The sequence below is a fragment of the Nilaparvata lugens genome, chromosome 1 (assembly GCF_014356525.2).
Source record: "Nilaparvata lugens isolate BPH chromosome 1, ASM1435652v1, whole genome shotgun sequence".
NCBI lineage: Eukaryota > Metazoa > Arthropoda > Insecta > Hemiptera > Delphacidae > Nilaparvata > Nilaparvata lugens.
In genome coordinates this window covers 50,905,406-50,931,246 of record NC_052504.1, presented here as the reverse complement: position 1 = coordinate 50,931,246, position 25,841 = coordinate 50,905,406, and the positions used below count along the sequence as shown (strand labels likewise).

Genomic DNA, 25,841 nt, shown 5'->3' with positions numbered 1-25,841 from the left:
CGGAGAAAACCTACCAAAGAGAGAAAATATGACAATTCCTGGTCACTGACTATGATAGGAAACAGGTAACAAATTTAGTAAGTAAAGTGACAACACCTTTACGTTATCCATATCATGAAAATTTGTTCAATGAATATACCGAGCTTTAATGTAGGCTAGTCATCATTGGTTAATAATCACTCTTGAATAATGCACAGATTTGTTATGATATGACATGGTCTTACCAAAGACCTTAAAGAGATACATCTTTAAGGTCTTTGGGTCTTACTATGCTAACTTATTATTTACACTGTGTTTATCAGCCATAAAGGAACCTAAGTTTAGAGTTGGAAATAGACAGCCTATGATAATGAAAATAAAAATAAAATATAAGTTACTGGATAAGGCTGAATATTGAAATCTTTTGCTGAGTAAGCTAACAATATAATCAATAATAACATATTATTTTAGTATATTATTAGTTATATATTATTTTTAATAATAAAAGCTATTGGAAATATTTTGTGCTCTATTACTCAATATAGCCCAAACCATAAAAGTTTCCAATTTTATAACATTCTTGTTATGCTTTAAGTAGAAGTAGAATTTTTATTCCGTACCTATTCTGTGGTATGGTCACATAAAATTTTTAAATAAAATACAATTAAAGATTGTGGTATTCTGTGACCATACCACAGAATAGGTACAGAATGGAAACTTGTAATCAAACGCCTATCAAACTAGGGAACTATAAATAGTCTTTATAGTTCCTTATATCTAACCAATGCTTTTTACATGACGCAAAAATACTAGACACGTCACGTGACCTTAGGAGGTTCCAATCCTGGTCTTCTGATTGGCTTGTGACAGTGAACGAGATCAATTGATCCGGATCATTAACGTGATCCAAACCTACCATCAATATAACATGCGGTGCTTCCTAACAAGATGGCGGATTTTGGCGTCAGGATATAGCCAAGTTTCCGTACTGTATGTATACTGTGGTATGTTTGCCGAGACTCCAAGCACAGAATATACAGAATGGAAACTTGTAATCAATCGCCTATCTAACCAATGCTTTTTACATGACGCCAATACTAAACACGTCACGTGACCTTGGGAAGTTCCAATCCTGGTCTTCTGATTGGCTCGTGACAGTGAATGAGATCAATTGATCCGGATCATTGAAGTGATCCGAACCTACCATCAATACTATTACCACAGAATATACAGAATGGAAACTTGTAATCAATCGCCTATCTAACCAATGCTTTTTAGATGACGCCAATACTAAACACGTCACGTGACCTTGGGAAGTTCCAATCCTGGTCTTCTAATTGGCTCGTGGCAGTGAACGAGATCAATTGATCCGGATCATTGAAGTGATCCGAACCAACCATCAATACTATTACAATGCGGCGCTTCCTAACAAGATGGCGGATTTTGGCGTCAGGATATAGCCAAGTTTCCGTACTGTATGTATACGGTGGTATTACAATGCGGCGCTTCCTAACAAGATGGCGGATTTTGGCGTCAGGATATAGCCAAGTTTCCGTACTGTATGTATACTGTGTCCAAGAGCCAAAGTTTTCTGAACTATCTTGTTCAATTATGTGGAAAATTTTATTACAATATTTTATTGTTTTTATGTGTTAAGATTAATTTTACATGTTCAGTTCATAGTAATAGAAAGTATAAGTACTTAACAATGATAATTATGGAAAGTTGGATTCAATCGTTCCAATTACTATTTACATATTTTTAAGCTTTTCCTTTTATGGTTAGGGTTTGTAATTCGGACGGTACACTTATTTTTCAACTTATACTATAATATAACACTAACATATTGTTTACAATTTATCACAAGGACTTACCATGACATCGATTTTTTGTTTTATTATTGCCTTGTTATGTTTCTCAACAACAGTAATATCAAGACAAAGTTTGAAAAGAATGGAACCATACGGACAAGTGATAGCGTCAAATGTGGTAAATATATTTTGTAATATTGCATCTACATTGTGGCCCAAAAAAGGCTAACGTCAACCTGCACCAGCTTGTAGACTGGTAATTTGCCAACGCTGGATAACGTTGCCCTTCATTAAGCACTGATCACATTTTAGGCTGTCGGGCACTTGAGTATATAGGCCTCAGAATCTAGCATTGAGACCTACGTAGATCAATATGGGAGTTCAAGACGAGTTCAACCATGTATTACAATTATTGTCGATTTTAAACAAAAATGTAATAATGAATTAATAACAAAATTTTTAATCGTTGAAGAGGCTATAGGCATGTTCAACTTGTTCAGGCTTGCCAAACAATTGTCCATGGCAGTGAAAAAATGCTCAACATTACCATTTGGGGAACGATAAACTGCGATGACAATTACATTGTATTTTTCGAGTTTTACTCCAGATAGCAATGTCAAGTTCCCTACAAAACATACTCACGTCGACAGGACTAGACAATAAATCCTCTCTTAGATAGACTGCAGTTTCTCCATTCTTGTGATTTGAGCGAAAGTATCCTGCTCCAAATTTCAAATGTTCAATAGAATTGTAGAATTCAATCTCCTGGCCAAGAATATGATGCTCACTTATACACAAAACATCTGGATATGACTTTCCAACAAAGAGAGAAACCAAATTAATTTTTGATCTTAAGCATTGCACATTTACAAATATCATTTTAAAATTGGATAGGGAATAATTATCCTCACTCTGAGCGTTCAGGTGAACTAATTCACATCTATTTGCTTCGGGCGAATGGAGTTTAAATCACCTGCTTCAGGTTGAAAAACTTGGATACCAGAATGTCACTTGGCCAAAAGTCAGAATCATACACCTCACTCAACAAACTGTAAGGCACTCCTATTTTGAATGATGAATACTCTGGGAATTTCGCATTCAACTTCTCAACCGTCAGCTTGTTTTTTTACTTTCCTTGCCCTACTACCATAGGTAAGGAAAGTATTGCTTTCCAAAAAAAAATAAGGTACCCTAATTTCAAGTTTTCTATACGTTTCAAGGTCCCCTGAGTCCAAAAACATGATTTGGGTATTGGTCTGTGTGTGTGTATGTCTGTGAACACCATAACTCCATTCCTAATTAACCGATTGACTTGAAATTTTAAACTTAAGGTCCTTATACCATGAGGATCCGACAGTAAGAAATTCAATAAAATTCAATTCAATATGGCGGAAAAAATGGCGGATAATGACTAAAAAACCATGTTTTTCACGGTTTTCTCGAAAACGGCTCTAACGATTTTCTTCAAATTTATATCATGGATAGCAATTTATATGGCCTATCAACTGACATGAGTCTCATTTCTGGGAAAATTGCTGGAGCTCCGTAAAATTCTTGAGAAAAATGGCGGATAATTACTAAAAAATCTGGTGTGGTACACTCACATAACTTTCCTTGCTCATTGAACTGTTAGCCTCATTCTCAAACGATAATAGTTTAGGGGAATAACATAATGACGATTGGCGGCAACATATTTGAAACTACGATCAGACTACTATATATGTGTATATATGATTGTTTTCAGAATACTTTTTCTTTTGTGTACATTGTGAAATTCGATGATTTTTATAGAAGTCGTCAAAACAACTGTTCTACAGATGAAATATCTTGACTATGACTGTGTTCTTTTTATAAACTGCTCTACCTAACTACCTCATGCACGAGAAGGAGGTTACAAAGTCCATTTCTCAAGGATGGGGTGGACCCCCCATTAGTTTCCCAGGATTAGCGGTATTTGATTAACATTGGTGTTGATTTATTTGTCTTTCATTCGACAAAGCAGATAGCGATGCCAGTTGTTAGAGCTGATAATTAACTATACAGGGTATGAATTTGAAAAAATCGTTAGAGCCGTTTTTGAGAAAAACGTGAAAAACATGGTTTTTTAGTAACTATCATTTTTCTCAAGAATATTACGGAGCTCCTGCAATTTTCCCAGAAATGAGACTCATGTCAGTTGATAGGGCTTATGAATAGCCATCCATGGTATAAATTTGAAGAAAATCGTTCGAGCCGTTTTCGAGAAAACCGTGAAAAACATGGTTTTTTAGTCATTATCCGCCATTTTTCTCAAGAATATTACGGAGCTCCTGAGATTTTCCCAGAAATAAGACTCATGCCAGTTGATAGGGCTTATAGATAGCTATCCATGGTTTGAATTTGAAGAGAAACGTTTGAGCCGTTTTCGAGAAAACCGTGAAAAACATGGTTTTTTAGTCATTATCCTCCATTTTTCTCAAGAATAATATTACGGAGCTCCTGAAATTTTCCCAGAAATGAGACTAATGCCAGTTGATAGGGCTTATAAATAGCTATCCATGGTATAAATTTGAAGAAAATCGTTAGAGCCGTTTTCGTGAAAAACATGGTTTTTTAGTAATTATCCGTCATTTTTTCCGCCATCTTGAATTCTTATTGTCGGATCCTCATGATATAAGGACCTTAAGTACAAAATTTCAAGTCAATCGGTTAATTTGGAATGGAGTTATCGTGTTCACAGACATACACACACACACACACACACACACCACACACACACACACACACACACCACACACACACACACACACACACACACACACACACACACACACCTAGGGTACCTTATATTTTTTTGGAAAGCAATACTTTCCTTACCTATGGTAATAGGGCAAGGAAAGTAAAAACCATGTTTTTCACGGTTTTCTCGAAAATGGCACTAACGATTTTCTTCAAATTTATATCATGGATAGTTATTTATCAGCTCTATCAACTGGCATGAGTCTCCTTTATGGGAAACCAATGGGGGGTCCACACTATCTATGAGAAATGGACTTATTAACCTCCTTCTCGTGCATGAGGTAGGTAGGTAGCGCAGTTCATAAAAAGAACACATAGTCGAGATATTTCATCTGTAGAACAGCTGTTTTTACGACTTAGAAAAATGACGACTGAAAAAATCATCGAATTTCACAATTCACACAAAGAAAAAATTCTCTGAAAACAATTATATATATACATATACAGAAGTCTGATCGTAGTTTCAAATATGAGCAAGGAAAGTTGTGTGAGTGTACCACATCATATTTTTACTATTCAGATAGTCTTTCACCTCAATTACATTTGTATCAGGCCCAAAACGAGAAACAAATAGAAAAACTTTCCTACCTGCAGTCGATAATTTATGCTCACAGTGTGAACTGCCTGTAATAAATTTATTTATTTTAGAGCCTGATGAATTGGCTGGCTTATCTCCAACAGTCACTGGTTTAGAAACGCTGCTAAGATTCTTCCTATTACTTTTTCATCTTGAAATTTGGACTTGACGGAATCAGCATAAGTGAAGCTTTGTTGAACAGCGGTTTTTGCAGTCAAATTTTTGCTCGAGTTCATATTAGGTCTACCTACACTTTGTTTCTGATGCCTCTCTTTACTAGGGGATATAACATCTAGGTTATATAGTCGATTTGAACTTAGGTTAATGTTAGCTAAGTTCCCATCAACTTTGTCTTCATACTTACTTACTTCATACTTCTGTCCTTCGTCATTGACCAGCTTCCTGGATGGACGGCGTCATTTTATATTCAGACCTAATTTGGTCGTCGTTGATTGTAAAAATTTTTACAAAACTTGTCAAACATTAACGTTTTTTAAAAATTAAAAATAGATCGAGATGGTCGATTGGATTCTAAGTCACTTGGATCAAATTAAAGACTTGTCGGCCTCAAAGTATTCAGCCACAGAGTAGAATGGCATCCCACGCAGCCAGGCTCTGATCCTTCCACCAAAACTTGAAGATCTTCTGTGCCAGTACAGGGAAACAGTCTCTTTTCTTGTTCAATCTGCAGAAGGGTACATCAATTTTTGCTTTCCCTCTGGTATTATACAAATGCTTATCGGCTCTTCTTGTCATTGAGTGATAATGACTTTTTATGTGTAGCAAGGAGAGCAGAATATACTGGTTGAACACCGTATAGATACCCAGTCTGATGAAGATCGGCCGACAGTGATCAAGGTATCCGGCTGAGTCCAAAATTCTTAATGCCTTTTTCTGTTGAAGAAGCACATCATTACATCCGGGCGCATGTCCCCACATCTGCAGTCCGTAGATAATATGGCTGTGGAACAAGGCAAAGTAGACTTCAACAAGATGCTTCCTTGAAATAAGAGGCTTTAGACGTCTGAGTAGAAATATCACCCTGGATAGCTTCAGACAGAGTTTGTTGGTATGGCTACCCCAGGTGAGTCTTGAATCCAGCGTAAATCCTAGTAGCTTGACCTCAGTTCGATTGATGAGCTGTCTTCAAATATAGTAGAATCATCAACATTTGTAGAACTATGGTTAGTCACGTCATTATTTATAGAATTACAATCATATGTATCCGAAAAGTTTGTAGCGCGTCTAGAAGTATTGGGGCATAAGTACCTTAAATTTTCAACATTTCCTACACGCTCGCTCAATGCAACGAAATTATCACTTAGACGACCTAATTCATCGAGAATAATAGTCAGATTTTCAGAAAATTTACTTTTTCCTCCGTTATTAGATTTGATTTTGTCAGTTCCTGCATGTTCAGACAGCACTGAAGCAACCTTAACCTTGCAAGCTACGCAATACTACACGAAACCGTCACTTAACCCATCTGATAGACATTCTGATATTCAGTTAAAGAAATGTTCACACAACCAATATGATACCAATAATTACACATTCCATCACAAAACATAGCATTATCACTATTTTTAACCGTTTTTCTACACGCACCACACAAACTGTGTTGTCTCTTCGAAGCTGCCATCTCGATCAGCCAGATCCATAAATGGACAGTCAGAACGTAAAAAAGTTACAGAAAGTAAAAACGAAACACAAATATTCACACAAACAACAAGGAAGGCAGCAGGCAAAAGCACTATTGTGAGAAGTAGCTACTTACAGTTGTCATGTCACATCCAAAAAATTCCCTTAAGGAGTAAAAGGGATTATCATGCAGGAATGTCTTCAGTCTCCTCTTCAAGACCAAGTCAGGCAAACCTCTGGCGGAAATGGGCAGCTTGTTGAGGGTCCTCTCCAATCTACAGTAAGGGAGATTCAGTCTATGCCTGTTCCTGGTGTCATGCCGATGAAAGTCACCTCTGATAGGCAAGGCGTCAAGTCCCCGAGAAGCTGCAATGGCAGACCTGAAAATGTAGAGGTTGAAGACTGTCATTATGCGCTCCCTTACAAGTAGTGGCTAGTAATTTGCCAGACAATCAGCCCCACACAAAATTCTTATGGCTTTCTTCTGTACCAGCAATATCCTTTTTACCTCGGTGGCACCACCCCACAGTGTGATACCATAAGCCATCACGCTATGGAAGAAGGCAAAGTAGCACATGCGATGATGGGCCCTCGGGATGCAACCTCTCAGACTCCTCAGCAGGAACAGCACCCTATTGATCCTGCAACAGACACCCTGAATGTGATCTCCCCAAGCAAGCTTACGATCCATTGTAAATCCCAAGAGCTTCACCGAGGGAAAGTTGTACTGATCACCATTCCTGAGGCTGAACACAATGGATTGGGTCTTCTCGCTGCTAAGCAGAAATCTATTTGCTCTGAACCAGTCAGCCACGCTCCCCTCTGATGCCTGCATCAGTCCACGCAGGTCAGCCAAGTCCCTATTGATGTCTAATAATGAGGTATCATCAGCATAGCATACAACTGTCCTGTGTCTGGAAAGAGCGACATCGTTTATCATGATCAGGAACAACAGGGGCCCCAGTACAGAGTCCTGGGGCACCCCACAGGTCACCAATCTCACCTGCGACCTCACACCATTAGCGGAGACAGCCTGCTGACGACCCTCCAGGTCTGAAGTTACAATCTTAGAACTGGTTTCATCGGGCTTTTCGTCAAATTTTACATCAGATTCGACTATTTTAAAACTTATTGTAGCTAGAAAATTTTATTTTCGACTTTCAGAAAAATTTATGCTAATAAAATAATTGCGGTTTCTCAGTTGTTAGTTTGAACAAACTGAGATACTGTTATTTGTATTATCAATGTTTTAAAACGTTCATATATAGTGAGGTCCACGTTATAATAGCAGTGGATAAAGATAGAGGAACAGCGTTGCTTATTCTTTGCCTTAATTGATTATATTTCTACATTGTCAAAAACAGAGTTGGCATCGTTGCGGAGCTAGAAAATGATAGTACTACCTGCTTTGTTGAATGATAGACAAGGATAGCAACATCAAAGTTGATCAAATACTGTCATTATAACGACACTCACTATAGCATAATATTACAACTTAACTGTTGCTATAGTGAGGTCCACGCTATAATGGCAGTGGAGAAAGATAGGAGAAAAACGTTGCCGATCCTCTGTCTTGTCAATGCCTTCTATAGATGGTAGCTTATACAGGTTAATTGATGTTATATTAACTGTTCAGTCTTGTTTAAAATTATCAATTATATTTTATTGAGAAGAATTTATATTTTTTAATAATTTCACAATGAATTTTCATAATAATTAAGATGAAATATTTTGTTAATTATTAATTCTACATTTTTAAAAGACGATCTGGCAACAGAGCAAAGCGAGAAAGAGATAGCGCTATCCGCTTTGTTGAATGATAGACAAGGATAGCAAAACCATTGCTAATCAAACACTGCCATTATAACGTGGACCTCACTATAGCTCCCTATGTAGTGGGAGGCGGGTGAGCGTGCATGTGTTTTGTATGCTTTGTACCTGTGTGTGCTATACAATAGCACAGAATACAATTCTAAAGTTTTCTCTGGCAATAGGTAAACATGGTAATCATCTCCCTACGATTGTTGCAACCGTTATAATGTTAAGTATAAAATCTTCGGTTAAACAACAATAAATCAATATTGACAGGAGAATTTAGAGAAAATAATTGGAACACAATTCAAATTGAAGAGAATTGAATGCTCCACAACCCAACGTTCAGTAACGTACTTATTTTTTCGATGCAGTGTTGTTGAGTAAAAAGCCCTAAAAGTGTAAAAATTTGGAAAAAACTGTCTTCTCAAAGATTTTACACTTTTAAAAGTGTATATTTCAAAAACGAAAGAAGATCTCACAAAACTACTGAACAAAACTCGTAAGGAATTCATCTAGCTATACCAATTTTGATATTTTTACCCCCTTATTATCCTTAAAAGAGCTGCGGGGTCAAACATTGTGTTTCAAACTTTTCCCTCTTCATATTTTGTTGACTGAACTATAAGTGAAGTCATAGATACCGTTAATTATTTCATTAATACTTGCTTATTATTTATTTATTTGTTTATTTATACGTGGATACAATAACAAATCATATAAATATGATTGCGAAGGAACAACAGGCTTGGCCCAAAACTATTCCATTCCCAAATTTTGATTACATGTCCAAAAAATAGGTTATGTTTCTTCTGTAAGTAGTTCAAGCTCAACTTTCGTCCAAAAATAAATATGAGATGCAAATTTTAAATTTAGAAAAATTAAAACACCAAATTATAGTTAAATATTACACTTAATTATCACTGCACATTGTATTAATTAAGTTATTTTACATCGTCTCTCGGCTTTCAGAGCAGAGTAGGGTACTGTATAGATTATGTGATTTCTGATTTGGAAACCTCTTCTGAAGCATGCATTATCACAGAAACAACTCGCATATTCACTAGATTTAGAAAATATAAAATTGAATCATGAATTAGAAATGTTCTTTATATAAATAATAGTTAATTCTTTTCCAGGTATTTAGACATGGCCAACGAACCATTATTGAACCCTACCCTACAGATCCTTATCGAAGCCCCAGTTACTGGCCTGAAGGTTTTGGACAACTTGTAGATGTGAGTATATGTATTCTCTCACTTTATTGAGTTTCGACAACTATTGAAATTAAAAACTCTTCTTGACACTTCACTCACGATTTTTATTAACAGGTTCAAGACAGATTTTCTTGCTTAAAAGACAATATGAATCGAACTGAACAGGCTAAATGTGATGTCAAGCTTATTGTCGCCCTTGCTTACTGACTAGCATTGCTTCGACACACAGCTCTAACATACATAATTCCATTATCAAGTCGTATTTGATAATTATTATTGTCTCCTGTCACACTTACATAGCTTCAAAAATTGAATTGCGTGATGTGATGCTATATTTATTCCTGTTATTAATTTATCATCTTTTATTTTTCAGGAGGGAAAAAGACAAGAATTCGCGCTAGGAATCTGGCTGCGTAAACGCTATCAAGGCCTGTTGAATGCCGTCTATAACCGAACCGAGATTTTCATTCAGAGTACCGACGTCGATCGAACTCTGATGAGTGCGGCCTCAGTGCTGGCCGGTCTCTATCCACCGACAACTGGCCACAAGTGGAATGATCGCATCGATTGGCAACCTATTCCTATTCATACAATACCTGTCGAAATGGACGAGGTATTTTGGAAAATATCTTTTGGGGATGTTTTTAAAATACTCTTGAATCCCAAGTCAATGTTATCACTGTGGATATCACCTATATGAATGCTACATGGATGTCACCTATATGTAATGTAACTTTCATAGATAACATAATTCCATGCATTTGTGATAAGATTCAAGTTTCAATTCATTTATTCAGGCAGCTTTCTACAGTATTTTAAGCCTAGGTGATGATGAAGGGATGGATGATAATTGCAATTCCAATTCACTAAAATTATGCATTGCATGACATCATCACAAATTGGAGGAACAGAAGATGAAGATGCCGATGAATATAGAGATATTTAAGTTGTTGTCACACTGCATAGTCACATTGTTAATAGCTATAATTTGGTCGTATAATTTCATGCTTTTCAACGACACATCACAATTTTGGACCAGCTTGATCACCTAGCATGTAGTTGGAAAATAAATTTACTTTTAGTAGACCAAATTAATAACAATTGGCAGTTTATTTTTGCTACTATTATTTGAAAACCACTCACATTTGAAAGGAAATCTTTCGACTGCATTGCCATATTATGTCTTCTCGTTATGAACCTAAAGCAGCCTGCACACAGGACAGGGACAATAGTAGCTTTCGCGGGGCCGCTGAATTGGAAATGTTCTAAACTTGAAAATTTACTGACATTTCCAATTCCGTTTTTCCGTCGCAGCTGGCTGTGGTCCCTGGGTGCACCGTGCTTTCAACTAGGTAGAGATTCGAAGAAGATTTTTTGTGTGTGTTGTTTTAGACTATTTTTTAATTTGTTATTGCTGTCTAATAATGTGCCCACATAAGAACAGCCCAATGCATTACATCAAAAATTGCTTTCTAATCTCTACCTAGTTTAAGGATACCAACCGGAAAATGACAACTCAGCTGAAAGATATAGTTGTGATTATGAATAATGTTTTATTGTTCTCAAAAATTGACTTCCGTACCAGTCGTTATCAATTTAATGAAAGTAAATTCATAATCGCAGTCTTTGATTTAGTAAAAAAGTTATGAGAAATTGATATTTTGCACGATAATGCCGGTAACATATTCCAAAGTACTGTGTATTCATTTTTAGGTCCTGGCTATGAAGAAACCTTGCCCCAGATACAAGCCGAATTCGATAAAATGCTTAAATCTCCTCCAGTTACTGCGGAATTCGCCAAATATTCCAAAAGTATTGACTATCTCACTCATTTCAGTGGTGAAAAGGTCAAGACCTGGTTCCAACTGCAAGACCTGTATGACACCATGTTTATTGAGGTAAGGAATCACAATTTATATCAAGAATCTTCAGTGATTCCGATCTATACCATGATTTTCTATTTTATCGAGCTACACCAAAGCCGAATTTGAACATTGTTATTTGTTATATGATGACTGGATTGTTCCTAATATGGAGAAGGCCAGTCCTAACTCACACTATATTCATATAGATCCAAATGTGTATTGGAAGATCAACATTAATGTAAAATATAATAATAAAAGGAACAAGTATTACAAGTTCAAATAATACCCAGTCAATCATATGTGAATGAATATCATATTCAGCAATATCCTGAATGAATACCACATTACAATCGGTATATTTCTGAAAAAGGAATCAAAAAAACATTATGTTGAAGATGGTTTTAGGCTGGCTCCTGTGTGAAAAGAGTAGGTTTTGATAATTATTATCACGGGTGAACATTAGGCTAAGTCCAAAAATAATTTTTCTACAAATGCGCGTAAAGAAAGAATTTACATACTCAATAATTCTCCTCGTAAAACAGCTTATTTCTGAGGAGAATCTACTTTTTCGCTCGCTAACCATCTGCGCATGCGCAGTAGATTTTCTTTACGCTAGCAAATCATTCGCGCTTGCGCAGAAGAGTTTATTTACGCTCGCTAATCAGCTGATGATAAGCAGCTCGCCAAAGACAAACCACTCTCGGTCAGATCTTAACCTAAAAAGTCGGTAATTTTACCGATTCTACAGCCATGATGGATATCAGTGTAGACGAATTATTATAAACTCCGCCAGATATAAGTGATTTAACAGGTTTGTGCAGTTGTAGAAAACATTTTGTATGTAATTCGCACGTAATGCTTCTTTATCGCTCTTGCAAAATTATCACGCTCCGCTTCCCGTCGCGTGATAACTGTTTTGCGCGAGCGATAAATTGGGTGGTTTAAAGGTACCATTTTTTTATTTCTCACATAATACTCAAAAACTATGCATCCAAAGGACTCAATTGTCATATAACAAATTAAAGCTTACATCATTTCCTACAATATTCATTCTACAACATTTTTCTAAAACTCCTCCAGTTTTAGAGATATCCGCTCTTGAAGGTGTGAAATTTTTGAAAAAAACACTTTTGCCACCATTTTTTCTATTTTTGCTCTTATAACTTTTTAAAAATCAACGGGAAAATCTATGCTGATTATGACCTTATGGAGCATTAAATTCTCTTCAATTTGATGTATAATTTCACACTTTTACGAATTACCCTACTCCTTTTGCAGCAGCTCTAGTGTTGAGTGTGAAATCTCAATTTTTTTCAACAATAGATCAATTAACAAATGAATTTGGAGAGAATGTTTTAAATAGAATTTTTGACTTAGCAGCTTTGTTAAGACTAGTTAGAAGGCGAACATATCAAAAGTCCCCATTCCCAACTCAAAATTCTGTTTAAAACATTATGTACACTATGTACATTGGTGCTTGCAATATATATTGTAGTTATATAATAACAATAATGCAATATATATTTTTTGATATATTATTTGGATACCTGAGCAAAGTCCAGAGCCAAATTTGTACATTTGTTCCTTGTACTAGATACAGGATGGCCCTAAAACCTCGTATTTTTTGCTCATTTTCCAGTTTTTAGCTATTTCCGCCAAATCCAGTAATCAGACAGAAAAATTTGCTCTCGCCTTTTTTAGATTAAAAACTTCTGAATAAAATGAGATCATTCGGAACTTTCCATCTCAAATGAGTACTGAGTTATGATTTTTCAAAAATGAGAAAAATTTTATGAAAAAACAACTTTGATGAACAATTTCCGTTTGTTACCATTTAGATGTATAATTCAAATCCCTCTGGGCGTAATTTTGTCCTCTACAATCTGAGACCAGGGAGAGCGCTTTTATTTTTAGCTTCAACCATCATCCTACACTAAATTTTCCTCACAGTGATATTTCGCTTGTGATATTATATAAGTTCATGAGATTATGTCCTATGAGAATCACTCGTTAGTTGCTCTTCATTTCAGTTAATTTTCCATTTTTCGACTAAATTTCCTAGTGGAGAGGCGCGCATAAGGACACCTCAAGGATCAACATTTCAAACACTTATAACTTTTGACACAATGCTTGGATCTCATCTTACTGCACTTTATTCTTCTCGGCTCGTCAAGGTGGTTCAAAATCATGCATCATATGTTAAATTTAGTCGAAAAATGAAAATTAACTCTTACTTAGTGTACTTAAGCCCATATTCCCTTAGCCTACACAAAAAATGGTAAATTTCTATATTCATAGCTGCATATATTGTGAACTACTTCAGATAAAATTCTCAAATCTAGTGAGGATGTGAAAGTTTTCTCCCTCTCCGCACTCTAATGAATAATACTATCGATTTCAATACCATTCGAACGTTACAGATGAAGATTTTTAAAATTGCGATTTTAGTTTTTTCATTTTTTTCGTGTTTCTACTGTTAATCAAGAGTTTCTAGAATGAGTCTGATGCAATATAGAAACTCACGATTGATTCCAAATTGTAAATCATTTCATCCTCTACGAGCTCAGTTGCCAATAATTCATCTTGAATAACTGAGGATGATGGTTGAAGCTAAAAATTAGGCGTTTTTCACAATACAAGGAGCATTGTTGTCAGGTGTACATGGAAATCTTCAAGAGATAGAGCGCTCTACCTGGTCTCAGATTGTAGAGCACAAAATTACGCCCAGAGGGATTTTCAATTATACATTTAAATACTATTCGGAAGATATCAGAATCGGAAGATATTGTTGATCAAAAACTAAAATTCATTTTTGAAAAATCATAACTTAGTACTCATTAGAGATAGACAATCCCGAATGATCTCATTCCATTCAGAATTGTGTAACCTAACAAAAAAAAAATGCAAGAGCAAATTTTTCTGTCCGACTACTGGATTTGGCGGAAATAGCTAAAAACTGAAAATGAACAAAAAATACGAGGTTTTTGGGCCATTCTATTTCCAGCACAAGGAAATTTGGCATGAACAAATTTGGTTTTAGATTTCTCTTATATATCCAAATAATATATTAAAAACTCATAACTACTTACTTTCGCTGGCTCTACATTCCGGTGTGGACCTTGGCCTCCATGCTTTTCTGGCTTCTGCCTTTCTCCTCCACGACCGCACTCCCATGATGTGCAAGTCCTCCTCTACATCCCTTAACCACCTCTTCCTTGGTCTTCCACGCTTTCTAATCCCCATCATTTGTGCGTTCATCAAGTTTTTGGGTAACCTGTCTATTCCCATTCTTGTCACGTGACCATGCCACCTTATTGTTTGTGCTTGGATGAAACACACGATATCTTGTTTATTGAGGAACACGTTCATCTGTGCGTCACTCCTTGCTCGCCAACCTTCCGCCGTCGCCAACCTCACTGGTCCAAACTCTTCTTATAATCATTGTCACCTTTCGAAGATGCGCAGCGCATTTATTTCTTCAACATTTAATGTCCATGCCTCTGCGCCGTACGTCACTACTGGTCTAATAAGGGTTTTGTAAATTTTCAATTTCGTTCCTCGAGAAAGGATCTTGGACTTCTTAAGTTGGCGAAATACGCTCTATTTCCAGCAAAGCTTCTGCTATGAATATCCTCTTGTATCCTATTCTCATTATTGATTATATTGATTATAGTGCCTAGATATTTAAATTCCCTCACACCATTTAGCTGTAGACCCAGACTTGTAATGTCTGTTATTTGTCTGGGTCTATTTTCTACAGTCATTTTGCGGTACTTAGTTTTTCTGTGTTAATATCCAGGCCTATTTTCTTTCCTTCTTCTTTTAATACTCCCAACATCCCCAATAGGTTTTGTTTTGACCGTGAAATAAGTACAACATAATCTGCGTAGGCACATACTTGATCCGATTTAAATGTAATGTTGCCGTTTATCTTTAGAGCTTGAAGAACCGTATTCAACGCCAGATTAAATAACACTGCTGACAAAGCATCTCCTTGTCTAACACCGCTTGTTACAGCAAAAGGTCTACTACATCTGTTCTCTATCTTGACACAGGAATGTGCACCATCCATTGTAATAAGAATTAACTTTATCAGTTTTTGTGGTATTCCGACTTTCATAAGAATTTTTGGCAGTATATTTCTATTGATAGAATCAAAGGCTTGCCGGAAGTCTACAAACATGCAGTGTAGATCAACATTTCACATAGCACTTTTCCATCATTTGTCTCATTACAAAAATTTGATTCATGGTTCCTCTGTTACTACGAAATCCACTCTGCACTTCACACATTACCTCCTCATAATATCCTGATATCCTTTTTCAATACCACACTGGAAAAAATCGTGTAGGCAATATTGAGCAACGTGATTCCTCGATAATTATCACATGTTAATTTGTCACCTTTTTAAAAACTGGACAGATCACTCCCATTTTCCATTCTTCAGGCATTTCTTCTTTCTCCCAAATCCAACAAATCAGCTCATGCAGTCTTCTGTGTAAGCTTTGAGTCCTCAGAATTTAAAAACCTCTGCAGGTAAACATCCACTTCCAGGAGCTTTTAGGCTCTTCATCTTATTTATTGCCTCTTGTATTTCTAGGAAACTAGATTGTTCTATTCAACTTCATCATTGCTCTCATTGTTTTCCTCGTCCCCTTTGTTCATGTTCTCATGGAAGTATTCTGCCCATCTCTCAAGAATTTTATCTTGCTCTCCTATGATGTTGCTGCCTTTCCTATCTTTGCATAGGTTCAATTTCGGTTTAAAGCCTTTCCTTATTACAGATACCCTACCATAGAATTTTCGCACCTCATTTTGCCTGCTTAATTCCTCAATTTTCTCAATATATTGTTTTTGGTATTCCCTTTTTTTCCTGCATGTCTTACTTGCACACTTTCTCAGTTCACTATACCTTTCTCTCCTCTGCCGCGTGTCTCTTTTCAACTCAAAAACTCATAAATACAATATATATTCCAAGCGCACCCCCTTTTTTATGTCTATATTGACTGGACTATTAGAAGTACTTAGAATGAAGAACACACTAAATAATTGCCGGCCAGTTTGGTGATTTGGGTTCGATTGCCGCCTCTTTCGTGGGTTCGAATCCCGCCGGTGGCAGGAAGTTTGATCATTTCATCTATCACCCACGCTATGGCAAAAAGCTTATGCGGGCATCATCCGCAATAAAAAAAAGGAATCAATATTTCAGATTAAGTAAAACTTTAATCAATTACTAAAAATTGCTATTTTTCAGGAACTAAATAACTATACATTGCCAAATTGGACAAGTGAAGTATATCCGACACCGCTGAAATCAGCAGCTGCATTTACTTTTCGTCTGGATACTTTTACAGAAAAACTTACCAGGCTCAAGACAGGTGAAGCAAAAAGAAATTCAGGCTATTTCATCTACGAAAATATCTAACCCTTTTGACTCCGTATTTTGAGAAATGTTAAATTCTACTTATACAGCAACCATTGGATACAATAGGAAAATCTATCAATAGATTTTCTCTGATATAAAGCAAAATTAATTGGTTGTTAAGGTTTCTGATTGAATCACAATCTAGAATTAATGATTCTTCTGAGCTGAATATTGTTAATTTTTATTATTTTTGAAACAGTCGTTGCGCTTCTCTTTTTATCCTTATAGTGTTGAGATTCTTTTGCAAAACTAATGACATCCACTGATACATTCATATTGTAAATTGTCAATTAATCACGATTATATTAATGTCAATAAACTCGATTTAGCCGTATTGAAATTTATCAATATCAGTCAACTTGGATGCAGTATGCGTCAAATTATAGATCATGGTCAGTTGACCACGAGAATAGCTTTGGTCAAAATCAGGTTTGCCAAAAACATTCGCTCTCAATTCAAAGACCTCGGTTTTATCCTTTTTATAATCTATTCAGTTTTGAAATTAAAATATCCTTCATCAGTCAAAATCTGACTCTTGAAATAAGAACTTTTCCCAGACACTTTTTTTAAATATTGCTAAGGATTTCAAAGTCCTGAATTCCATTTCAATTAAATCCATTGTACACATTGCTTTAGTCTTTTCCGAAAGTCTGCATAGTTTACAATAACATATTGTGTGACTAACATAATTAATTGTAACATTTTTATTGTGATGTTTTTCCAGGTCCTCTTATGAATGCAATGATAAACCATTTCCGAATATACCTTCAAGGGAACAATAAAAATCACGATGACAAAAATAGTAGGAAGGTTTGGCTACTCTCTGCCCACGATGAAACTGTAGCAAATGTTCTAGATACATTGAAAGTATTCGAAACTCATAATCCGCCTTATACTGCTTGTGTGTTAATTGAACTTCGCGAGAAAAATAATGATTATTTCGTAACGGTAAGTATTGGGAATATGTATAACAAATATATCAATGACACATATGTTAGCTTGTCTAAGTTGGAGAAGAAGAGTAAAGAACATTCTTGTAAAAAACATACAATTTGAACACCTTTTGATTACATAGAAGACCATTTTTCTTTTAAATAATAGTAGAAACTTCTTCTCTACATAACATTCATGCTCAACACAGAGTGTAGAGCACCACATGAGTATTTGTTTTTACTATAATTTACAAGAAATTTTATTACCAAGTTATGTCGTAAAAAGCGTGCTCAATTCATCAACTAGCAGCTTGTAATGAAAAGTGGAATTACAATATTGCATAAATAATTATGTTGATGCTCTACATTTTTGGACTAAAATATCGGGTGATTACAAATGAAATAGACAACTTCAATAGCCTGTACAAAATTAAACTGGTGTATTTCAACATAGTAAGTGATATAGGTTTGTAGGAATTTCTTAAAGTTTATGTTGGTAGAACTGTTGCTGGCTATTGTTGGCTGCTCCGTGTTACAACAGCCAGTTTAGTTTAGCAATATGGCCGCTACTCAAGTGGAGAAAGCTTATTGTGTTCTTGAATTAGCCAAAACAAACTCTGTTACTGTTGTGCAGCGTCATTTCAGAACAAAATACGGTAAACCACCACCAACAAGGCAATCAATTTATGACAGGTATGAACGTTTTGAAAGCAGTGGATGTGTGTGTGTAAGAAGAAGAGTACTGGAAGACCTTCTGTTACAGAAGAAAAAATTGATAGTGTTCGTGATGTTTTTGTACGAAATCCAGGAAAATCGACTAGATCAGCGAGTTTAGAATTGCAAATTCCTCAACCTACTGTGTGGAAAATTCTGCGGAAACGTTTGAAAATGACACCTTATAAATTGCAGTTAGTACAAAGTTTAAATGACAATGATAAAGTTGTACGTAAAAATTTTTGTCAAGAGATGCAACATTGTCTTGAAAATGACGACACATTGTTTAATCGCCTAATTTTCAGTGATGAATGCACTTTTCACATTAGTGGAAAAGTTAGCAGACATAATGTACGAGTATGGGGAACAGAAAACCCAAGAGAGACTGTACAGCATATACGCGATTCTCCTAAAGTAAACGTGTTTTGCGCTTTATCTTGTGAAAAGGTTTACGGGCCTTTCTTCTTCCAAGAACCATCAGTAACCGGAAGAATTTATCTGGACATGTTAACCGAATGGTTAATGCCTCAACTCCATGAAGATAGTTGTAACTTCATTTTTGTACAAGATGGAGCTCCGCCTCACTGGTACTCAGACGTCAGAGGGTATCTGGATGAACATCTTCCTAGACGATGGATCGGCCGTGCAAGTGAGGAAAACGTTGTGTTTCAGCCGTGGCCACCTCGTAGTCCGGACCTAACGCCCTGCGACTTTTTCTTGTGGGGCTATGTAAAAGACAGAGTTTTCGTACCACCGCTTCCTGTTGATATCGATGATCTTAAACAACGAATCACAAATGCTCTTGCTACAGTTAACCGTGAGATGCTTAGTCGTGTGTGGTCAGAATTTGACTACCGTGTTGATATCTGTCGTGTTGCAAGTGGTGCACACATTGAACATCTGTAAATTTTCAATAAAAACTTCAAGAATTCTTCTATGTAATCATGTAAGTAATGATCTAAACTTTTAAATAATAAATTCTCTACAAGCTATTCAAACTGTCTATTTCATTTGTAATCACCCGGTTCATTACAGTACAACTAATATAATAATATCATATTTTATTCTTGTGATTATTGTTCAACTATTCAATGAAAAAACGTTCAGCACATTTCTCAAATAAAATATTGACAATCGAATCGATCAATACTTTTTGGAGCCTTCTGTATTGTCATGTGGAAGATTCGATTTCCCATCATCAACATTAATGTAATAGTTTTAAAATCTATATTTATTCAATGATGCAAATAAATACAATATTTAGAAAAGAAAAAACATGCAATTGCCCAAAAACTTTTTATTTCTTAATTTTGTCTCAGAGACCAAATATTTTGTAAATTATTTCCGTATAACTTCACTTGGAATTTATTCACTGATAATTTCACTTTTTGCAGGTTACGTATCGTAACTCGAGCTCGGAAGCCACTTTGCTAACGATTCCAGGATGCACCACACTCTGTCCATTCAACCAGTTTGTTCAAATCTTGAAACCGTTAATCCCCTCCGACTGGGAAAGCGAGTGTCACGGAAATAGAATGTTCACTCTATCTCAACATTTGCTGCAGCATTCTCTTGTGCTACCTTGTGAGTCTACAAGTTGATTATCATTTTATTAGATTTGGATATAAGATTTGTAGAAAACAAATCATAATATTTATGCTGTAGAACCTCTTTGTTATTGAGAAATTTTATTATGTATAGTCAATTCCACTCTATTGAGAACTTGAAATGTCAGAGTACTGCAACTTACATTGCTTCTAATTAAACTACTCATTAGAGTGGAATTGACTACATGCGGCGATTCTCAACCTGTGTGGTTGGGGGTGGGGAGGTTTTTTAGAAAAATAATTTATACGAATAAAAAATAGCATTCAATGTACCGTACCTTTAATGGGATTCCAAAACGAAATCAGGATTTCCAAATATGAGCATTAAATATTTTTGTTTTTATTCTTCTCTTTACTCTCAAGTTCATTTGGAATCTTAAGCTTCTAGTCCAATTTTATTCAACGTACCTTTGTGAATCTTCATTTTCAGCTTTGACTTATTTGAAATCAAAATATCGAGCAAGACTGGACGTTGAGGTATGCTTTGTCACAGTTGCAGTCAAATATCAAGAAGCTTATTAGTGGAAAAAATGGCAACTCTCTCACTAGAATCTATATTAATTCGAGAGTGGCTGTAGGAAATTTTACTTAATACCATTTTATATGCACCATGTATGGATTTTTCATTTTTAAAATTTGTATTTCGTTTCATTTATATTCGATAAACAAAAAAGAATCAAATTCCATACTTTTCCCCAGTCCAACATGTTTCTTACTTGACTGATGTATTAGCTTAATATGGAGGTATGTATCGTGGGAAGAATTGAGAATTGTGAAGGGGGAGCAAAAACGTTTTTAACCCCTGGCCTACAATCTCACCAATATAGATTCAAATACTCCTGCAAAACTATTTGATAACCATTGTGATCTTGATGGTAGGTAATTTTGATGCGGTATGCCCCTAAACAAAGGTTTGCATCATCATATATGAGCAGTTCTTACGTGTTGATTTCATTTTCATTTGGAAATGAAATCAAATTACAGGTGCCGTAATTTAACTCTGTTTTAACGGACTATAGCACATTTTTCTCTTTTCGAACTAATTTCACAAATATACTAATCTATAATAATACGCTATTCAGATTCAAGAAACTATTAATTCAGCACACTTTTCTCATTTTACAAGTTGATACTCTTTTTTTTATAATTTTCTGTTTTTGTTTCCAGTGTTGCTGACCACTCTAATCCTGGCACTTCTTCTTCTGACGTCGATGCTCCTTTTTTGGCAGAGACACCACAGACCATCTCACTTTTACAGGAAATTGAAGACAGACAGCATATAAACGTTAATTGATGTCAGCTACTATTTATAGAGTGAGTGAAAAGTGTGAGAACTACTTCATAAACAAAGGTGAATATTTGAGGATCCTACGTAGATTGAAAATCCTATTAAAATATTAACTTACATTCAAAATGATGAATCCAAGATACCAAATTGTTAGTCACAGAAAGTAGTATTTTTAATTCGAGTACAGTAAGATCCTCAATAATTGCCACCGTTAGAATTTTTTTTAACTGTTCTCAAACTCTTCACCCACCTGTAAAGAGTATAATGGCATAGAGAAAAGATAGCATGAGAAGCTTTCCCATGGTATAGGTCTTTTTTGTTCCAAAGATTACTGTTAACTCAAGCCGATAGTCCTAATGGTTTTTTCGTGAAGCTATGTGACGCTGGTAGTCTCTCATAATGTGCCGTTCTTACACTCACCCGGCCAAAACAGTAATAATAGACAGTAGTCAACAGTGATCGGCTTAGTTAACAAACAATATTGGCTTGAAATCAGGAACATAAACGACCTATACCATAGGATATCTTCTTATGCTATCGTTTCTCTAAGATAACTGCTTATATACAAGGAAAGCAGAAACAGAACTTTACTGACAGTCAGTACTGTAATTTGCCAAGTAGACTGGCAGGTTTGTTTTTACTGGCAGCCTGCAATTAATTACTTGCATTTTTATAGGAAATTACCCCTTCAAACAGAAAAAGTAAGCGGTAAATTGAAGAGGAAAGTACTGGCCGCAATTAACTTGCTGTCTAAATTTCTTATTCATATGTCGCTTATATTAGTGTTGTCCTTTAGTTCCAAGGGCCCCATTACACAATCATGTTTTTGATCATATATCAGATCATAGAAATCTGAATTTGAAATCTGTTTTCAAATGAATGTCTTAGGGTCTGGACACACAGAGAGCGATCTGCTACCAGAGCGGTCTCAGGAGGATATAAATATCTGTTTGTCCAGGCCCTTAAAACCGATCTAATAGAGAATCAAATCTTTGATAAAACTTTGCCAAATATCTATGATTTGAAACATTATAATATATGACTGTGTAATTGGGCCCTAATGGGGGTTTGTACTGTTCACCAGGCCATGTGAAATGTATAGGGTACTTTGTCGTCTGGGTGCTTGCTTTGGTGCTTCACCCAGGTTGGAATGTACTCGTATTTTACATTTGTATTTCACATTCACAGACGAATTGTTTTATTGTCTTAAAATCACATTCTAGAAAGTGCGAAGTTAACAGGAACTCTCTGATAGTCAGCGACTGATTTTAACTGGAGAGATCTGACTTGGAATTATTATGGTTTGTTGAATTTACTTCCTATGAAATGGAATGTGAGCTATTCCGGCGGCCAATCGAGCAAGATTATGTTGTGTATTTTTTTATCAACTCATCGATTTACAATTATTAAGGAACTTCACATTCTTTGTGCAAAAACATGACTGACACGTGTTTTGAAACCAAAACTTTCAAGAAAATGACGTTGGATTTACATCACCTCTAAATATGGCTTGAATAATATTATTGTATATTCTTGCTGCCAAAATTCATTGCTTTCCTTTTTTATATCCACCTATTTAGAGGGTTTTTCGTGTTTGTTTATCAAAGTAAGAACTAATAAGTATCATCTGTGTTTACAATGACGTGTCTTGATGGTCCAAGAATTTTTTAGGTTTTTTGCCGTTAATATACTTACATTCCGCCCCTACAAAAATCGTTGCATTTCTTAATTGTTTACTATATTTGCATTTTGAAATCTATTTTTATATGCTTCGAGCATATTTACTTGCGTTTTGTGATATTTGTGTTCAAGAACCTTATTTCAAAGAAGTACTTATTAAATAGTAATTCTGTGGCATTTTGACTGAGTACTTGATTCTTGGAATAATGAGAATGTATATTTTTAACCAGAATTTTTTAGATTCGGTGATCTCACACCTAGTACAAAAATGATTCAATTTTGATCTTTCTTATAAGTTAAGTGTGTGTAATATATATTATATCACAAGACTGTAGACAAATGTCTTCTAATGCATGTATGTATGGTATGTACTATGATACTATGATGTTCTTATTGAGTTAATACAGACATTTAATCTAGTTGTCTTTGAATTGTTTTGAGGTTGATATTTACAGAATATTAATTGTTCAATTCATAATTCTCTCTGCTCACACATTTAAATTATTATGATAATTATGTATGTTCTGAAATCTACTTTTATGTATTTTGGATTATACTAGCTCAAATGTAGCAAATTTTTCAATTATCGATAACTTAACTATTGATTCACTGGGCTAAGAATGAGATGATTTTTTATTATTTTAATATTACCCATTAGTTGGCATTAGTTAGACAATGATGTCATTTATTTTTAATAAGAATTCAATTTCAAATAGGTCATAGATACAGTTAAGGGCCTAGATAATTTCTGTCATTCACTATTCACTGACTTACTTTTCAACCACAAGTACAAGAGGGTATATTTTTACCACTTAACAACATTGTGTTTCGCTGCTAAAGCCGCCATATAAAACTAAGTATATGAGATTGAAAACATATTTTGGATAATGGTTAACTAGTAGATTAATTATTTTGTAAAATAGGTAATTTTAGTGATTGGGTTTTAAAATGCTTGATTGTTACCTATTATTTTTTTATTTTTGCGATATGTATATTATTAAGTGAATGAATGAACTATGTAATGCGATAAACAGTATGAGTAATTCATAATTCATCAATTATTGTTTTTTATTTTTACAATAAGGTTCAAAATATAATATTATGTCATTGAGTATTGTTTAGTAGCTTGACTAACATCTCTAATTTTCTTATTGTTTTGTGAGTTTTTTGTGTGTGGAATTGAAATTTGGTTTTGTAGCAAAAATGCTGTATGGAGAACTCTTTGACTGAACTGAACAAATCAAAATTTAGTGCTTTTCACTTTTTTTAAATTATGAACTTATTCATTTGTGGGTATAAATATTAATTGTTATTGATAAAATATAAATGTATATCATTGATGGTTAGTTTTTGGGACAAATATTTTGACATTTTTTATTGTATTGAATGTGTGATATTGAATAAAGGATACCATTGCATGTACAAGTTTTTCCCCTTGAAGCACAGATTTGGCAAGAGATAAATAGTTTAATAGTTTGAAATAATCAATATTTTCTTAATGTTTCATGTCGAGAAAATAGCTTTAAAATTCAGTAATCATCGTGTTTATCAACATTCACTTTGAAATTATTAGCTACCTATTATTAAAAGTTTATATATTAGTTCTCTTTTAGGCCTACTTGAAAAAATATTTCAAGGGACAAGAAAAGATTTCCGAATTATGTTTTATGTCATCTGAAATTGAAAGTTATACTTGTTTGAACAATTATTATAGAAATTACTAGTACTCTCTTAATACTTTTTTATATAAACACAACTAGTTTCGAGCACTCATGCCATTTTCAAGTGTCAAAATGAATTTTGTAAAGAAGATACTAGTAATATATACAATAACTGAGCAATTTAAGTAGCCCTATTAAAATACATTATTGGTGTGATCAACTACAGACTAATTTTTGATCCATCAAATGCGCAGCTCAGCTAATAATTAATAGCAATTTCTTTGAGAGCCTCATTTATAAGCGATTCTTATGCCTCCGCTACACTCTCGCCGAGTCTATCGCCGAATGGCCAACATGAGCGGTTTCGCTATACGGGCGGAGTGAAAACGAGCAGTAGCGGAGCCAACCATACTCTCGTTCGTCGACATTCGTATAAACTCGGCGAGAGTGAGTGACTTTGTTGCCCACCAGTAACAGAATTTTGACAATCCTTTTGTAATAATTCCTACAAAGTAATAGGCTCCTCCTTTAATCATTCATTGAAAACAAGTGAATAATTTATGTGTTGGGAGAACGAAGAAGCGCGCGCCGCATGCAAAAGTTCTGTCAAGCTGTCAGAAGGGTAAATCAGTTAGGTAAGAAGATTAAGGCGCGCACTGAAATGACGCGCGCCTTCTTCGTACCTCTAATATTCAAGTTTGACAAGGGTTCAAAATTCAGGCTGAGTATATATTTTGAAACGTAGGTCTCCACATTAGAACGAGCGTCAGCGAAGTTCTCACTTTTGACTTACTGAATGCGTTTTTTGTGTTTTTATTGTTCGACAAGAACACTTTAGAGAGAATTGATCAATC

At 35.2% G+C, this 25,841-nt stretch overlaps 1 protein-coding gene across 1 annotated transcript; it reads left to right on the top strand.

Annotated features, from left to right (window-relative positions):
* Positions 1-1,552: 1,552 nt before the first annotated feature.
* Positions 1,553-25,066, top strand: LOC111052635 (prostatic acid phosphatase). The gene is given in 9 exon segments (XM_022339373.2): positions 1,553-1,968; positions 9,738-9,836; positions 10,189-10,428; positions 11,529-11,559; positions 11,562-11,713; positions 16,935-17,058; positions 17,830-18,053; positions 20,146-20,335; positions 21,526-25,066. Coding segments are annotated over 9 exon segments (1,290 nt in total). The 5' UTR covers positions 1,553-1,854; the 3' UTR covers positions 21,642-25,066.
* Positions 25,067-25,841: the final 775 nt, after the last annotated feature.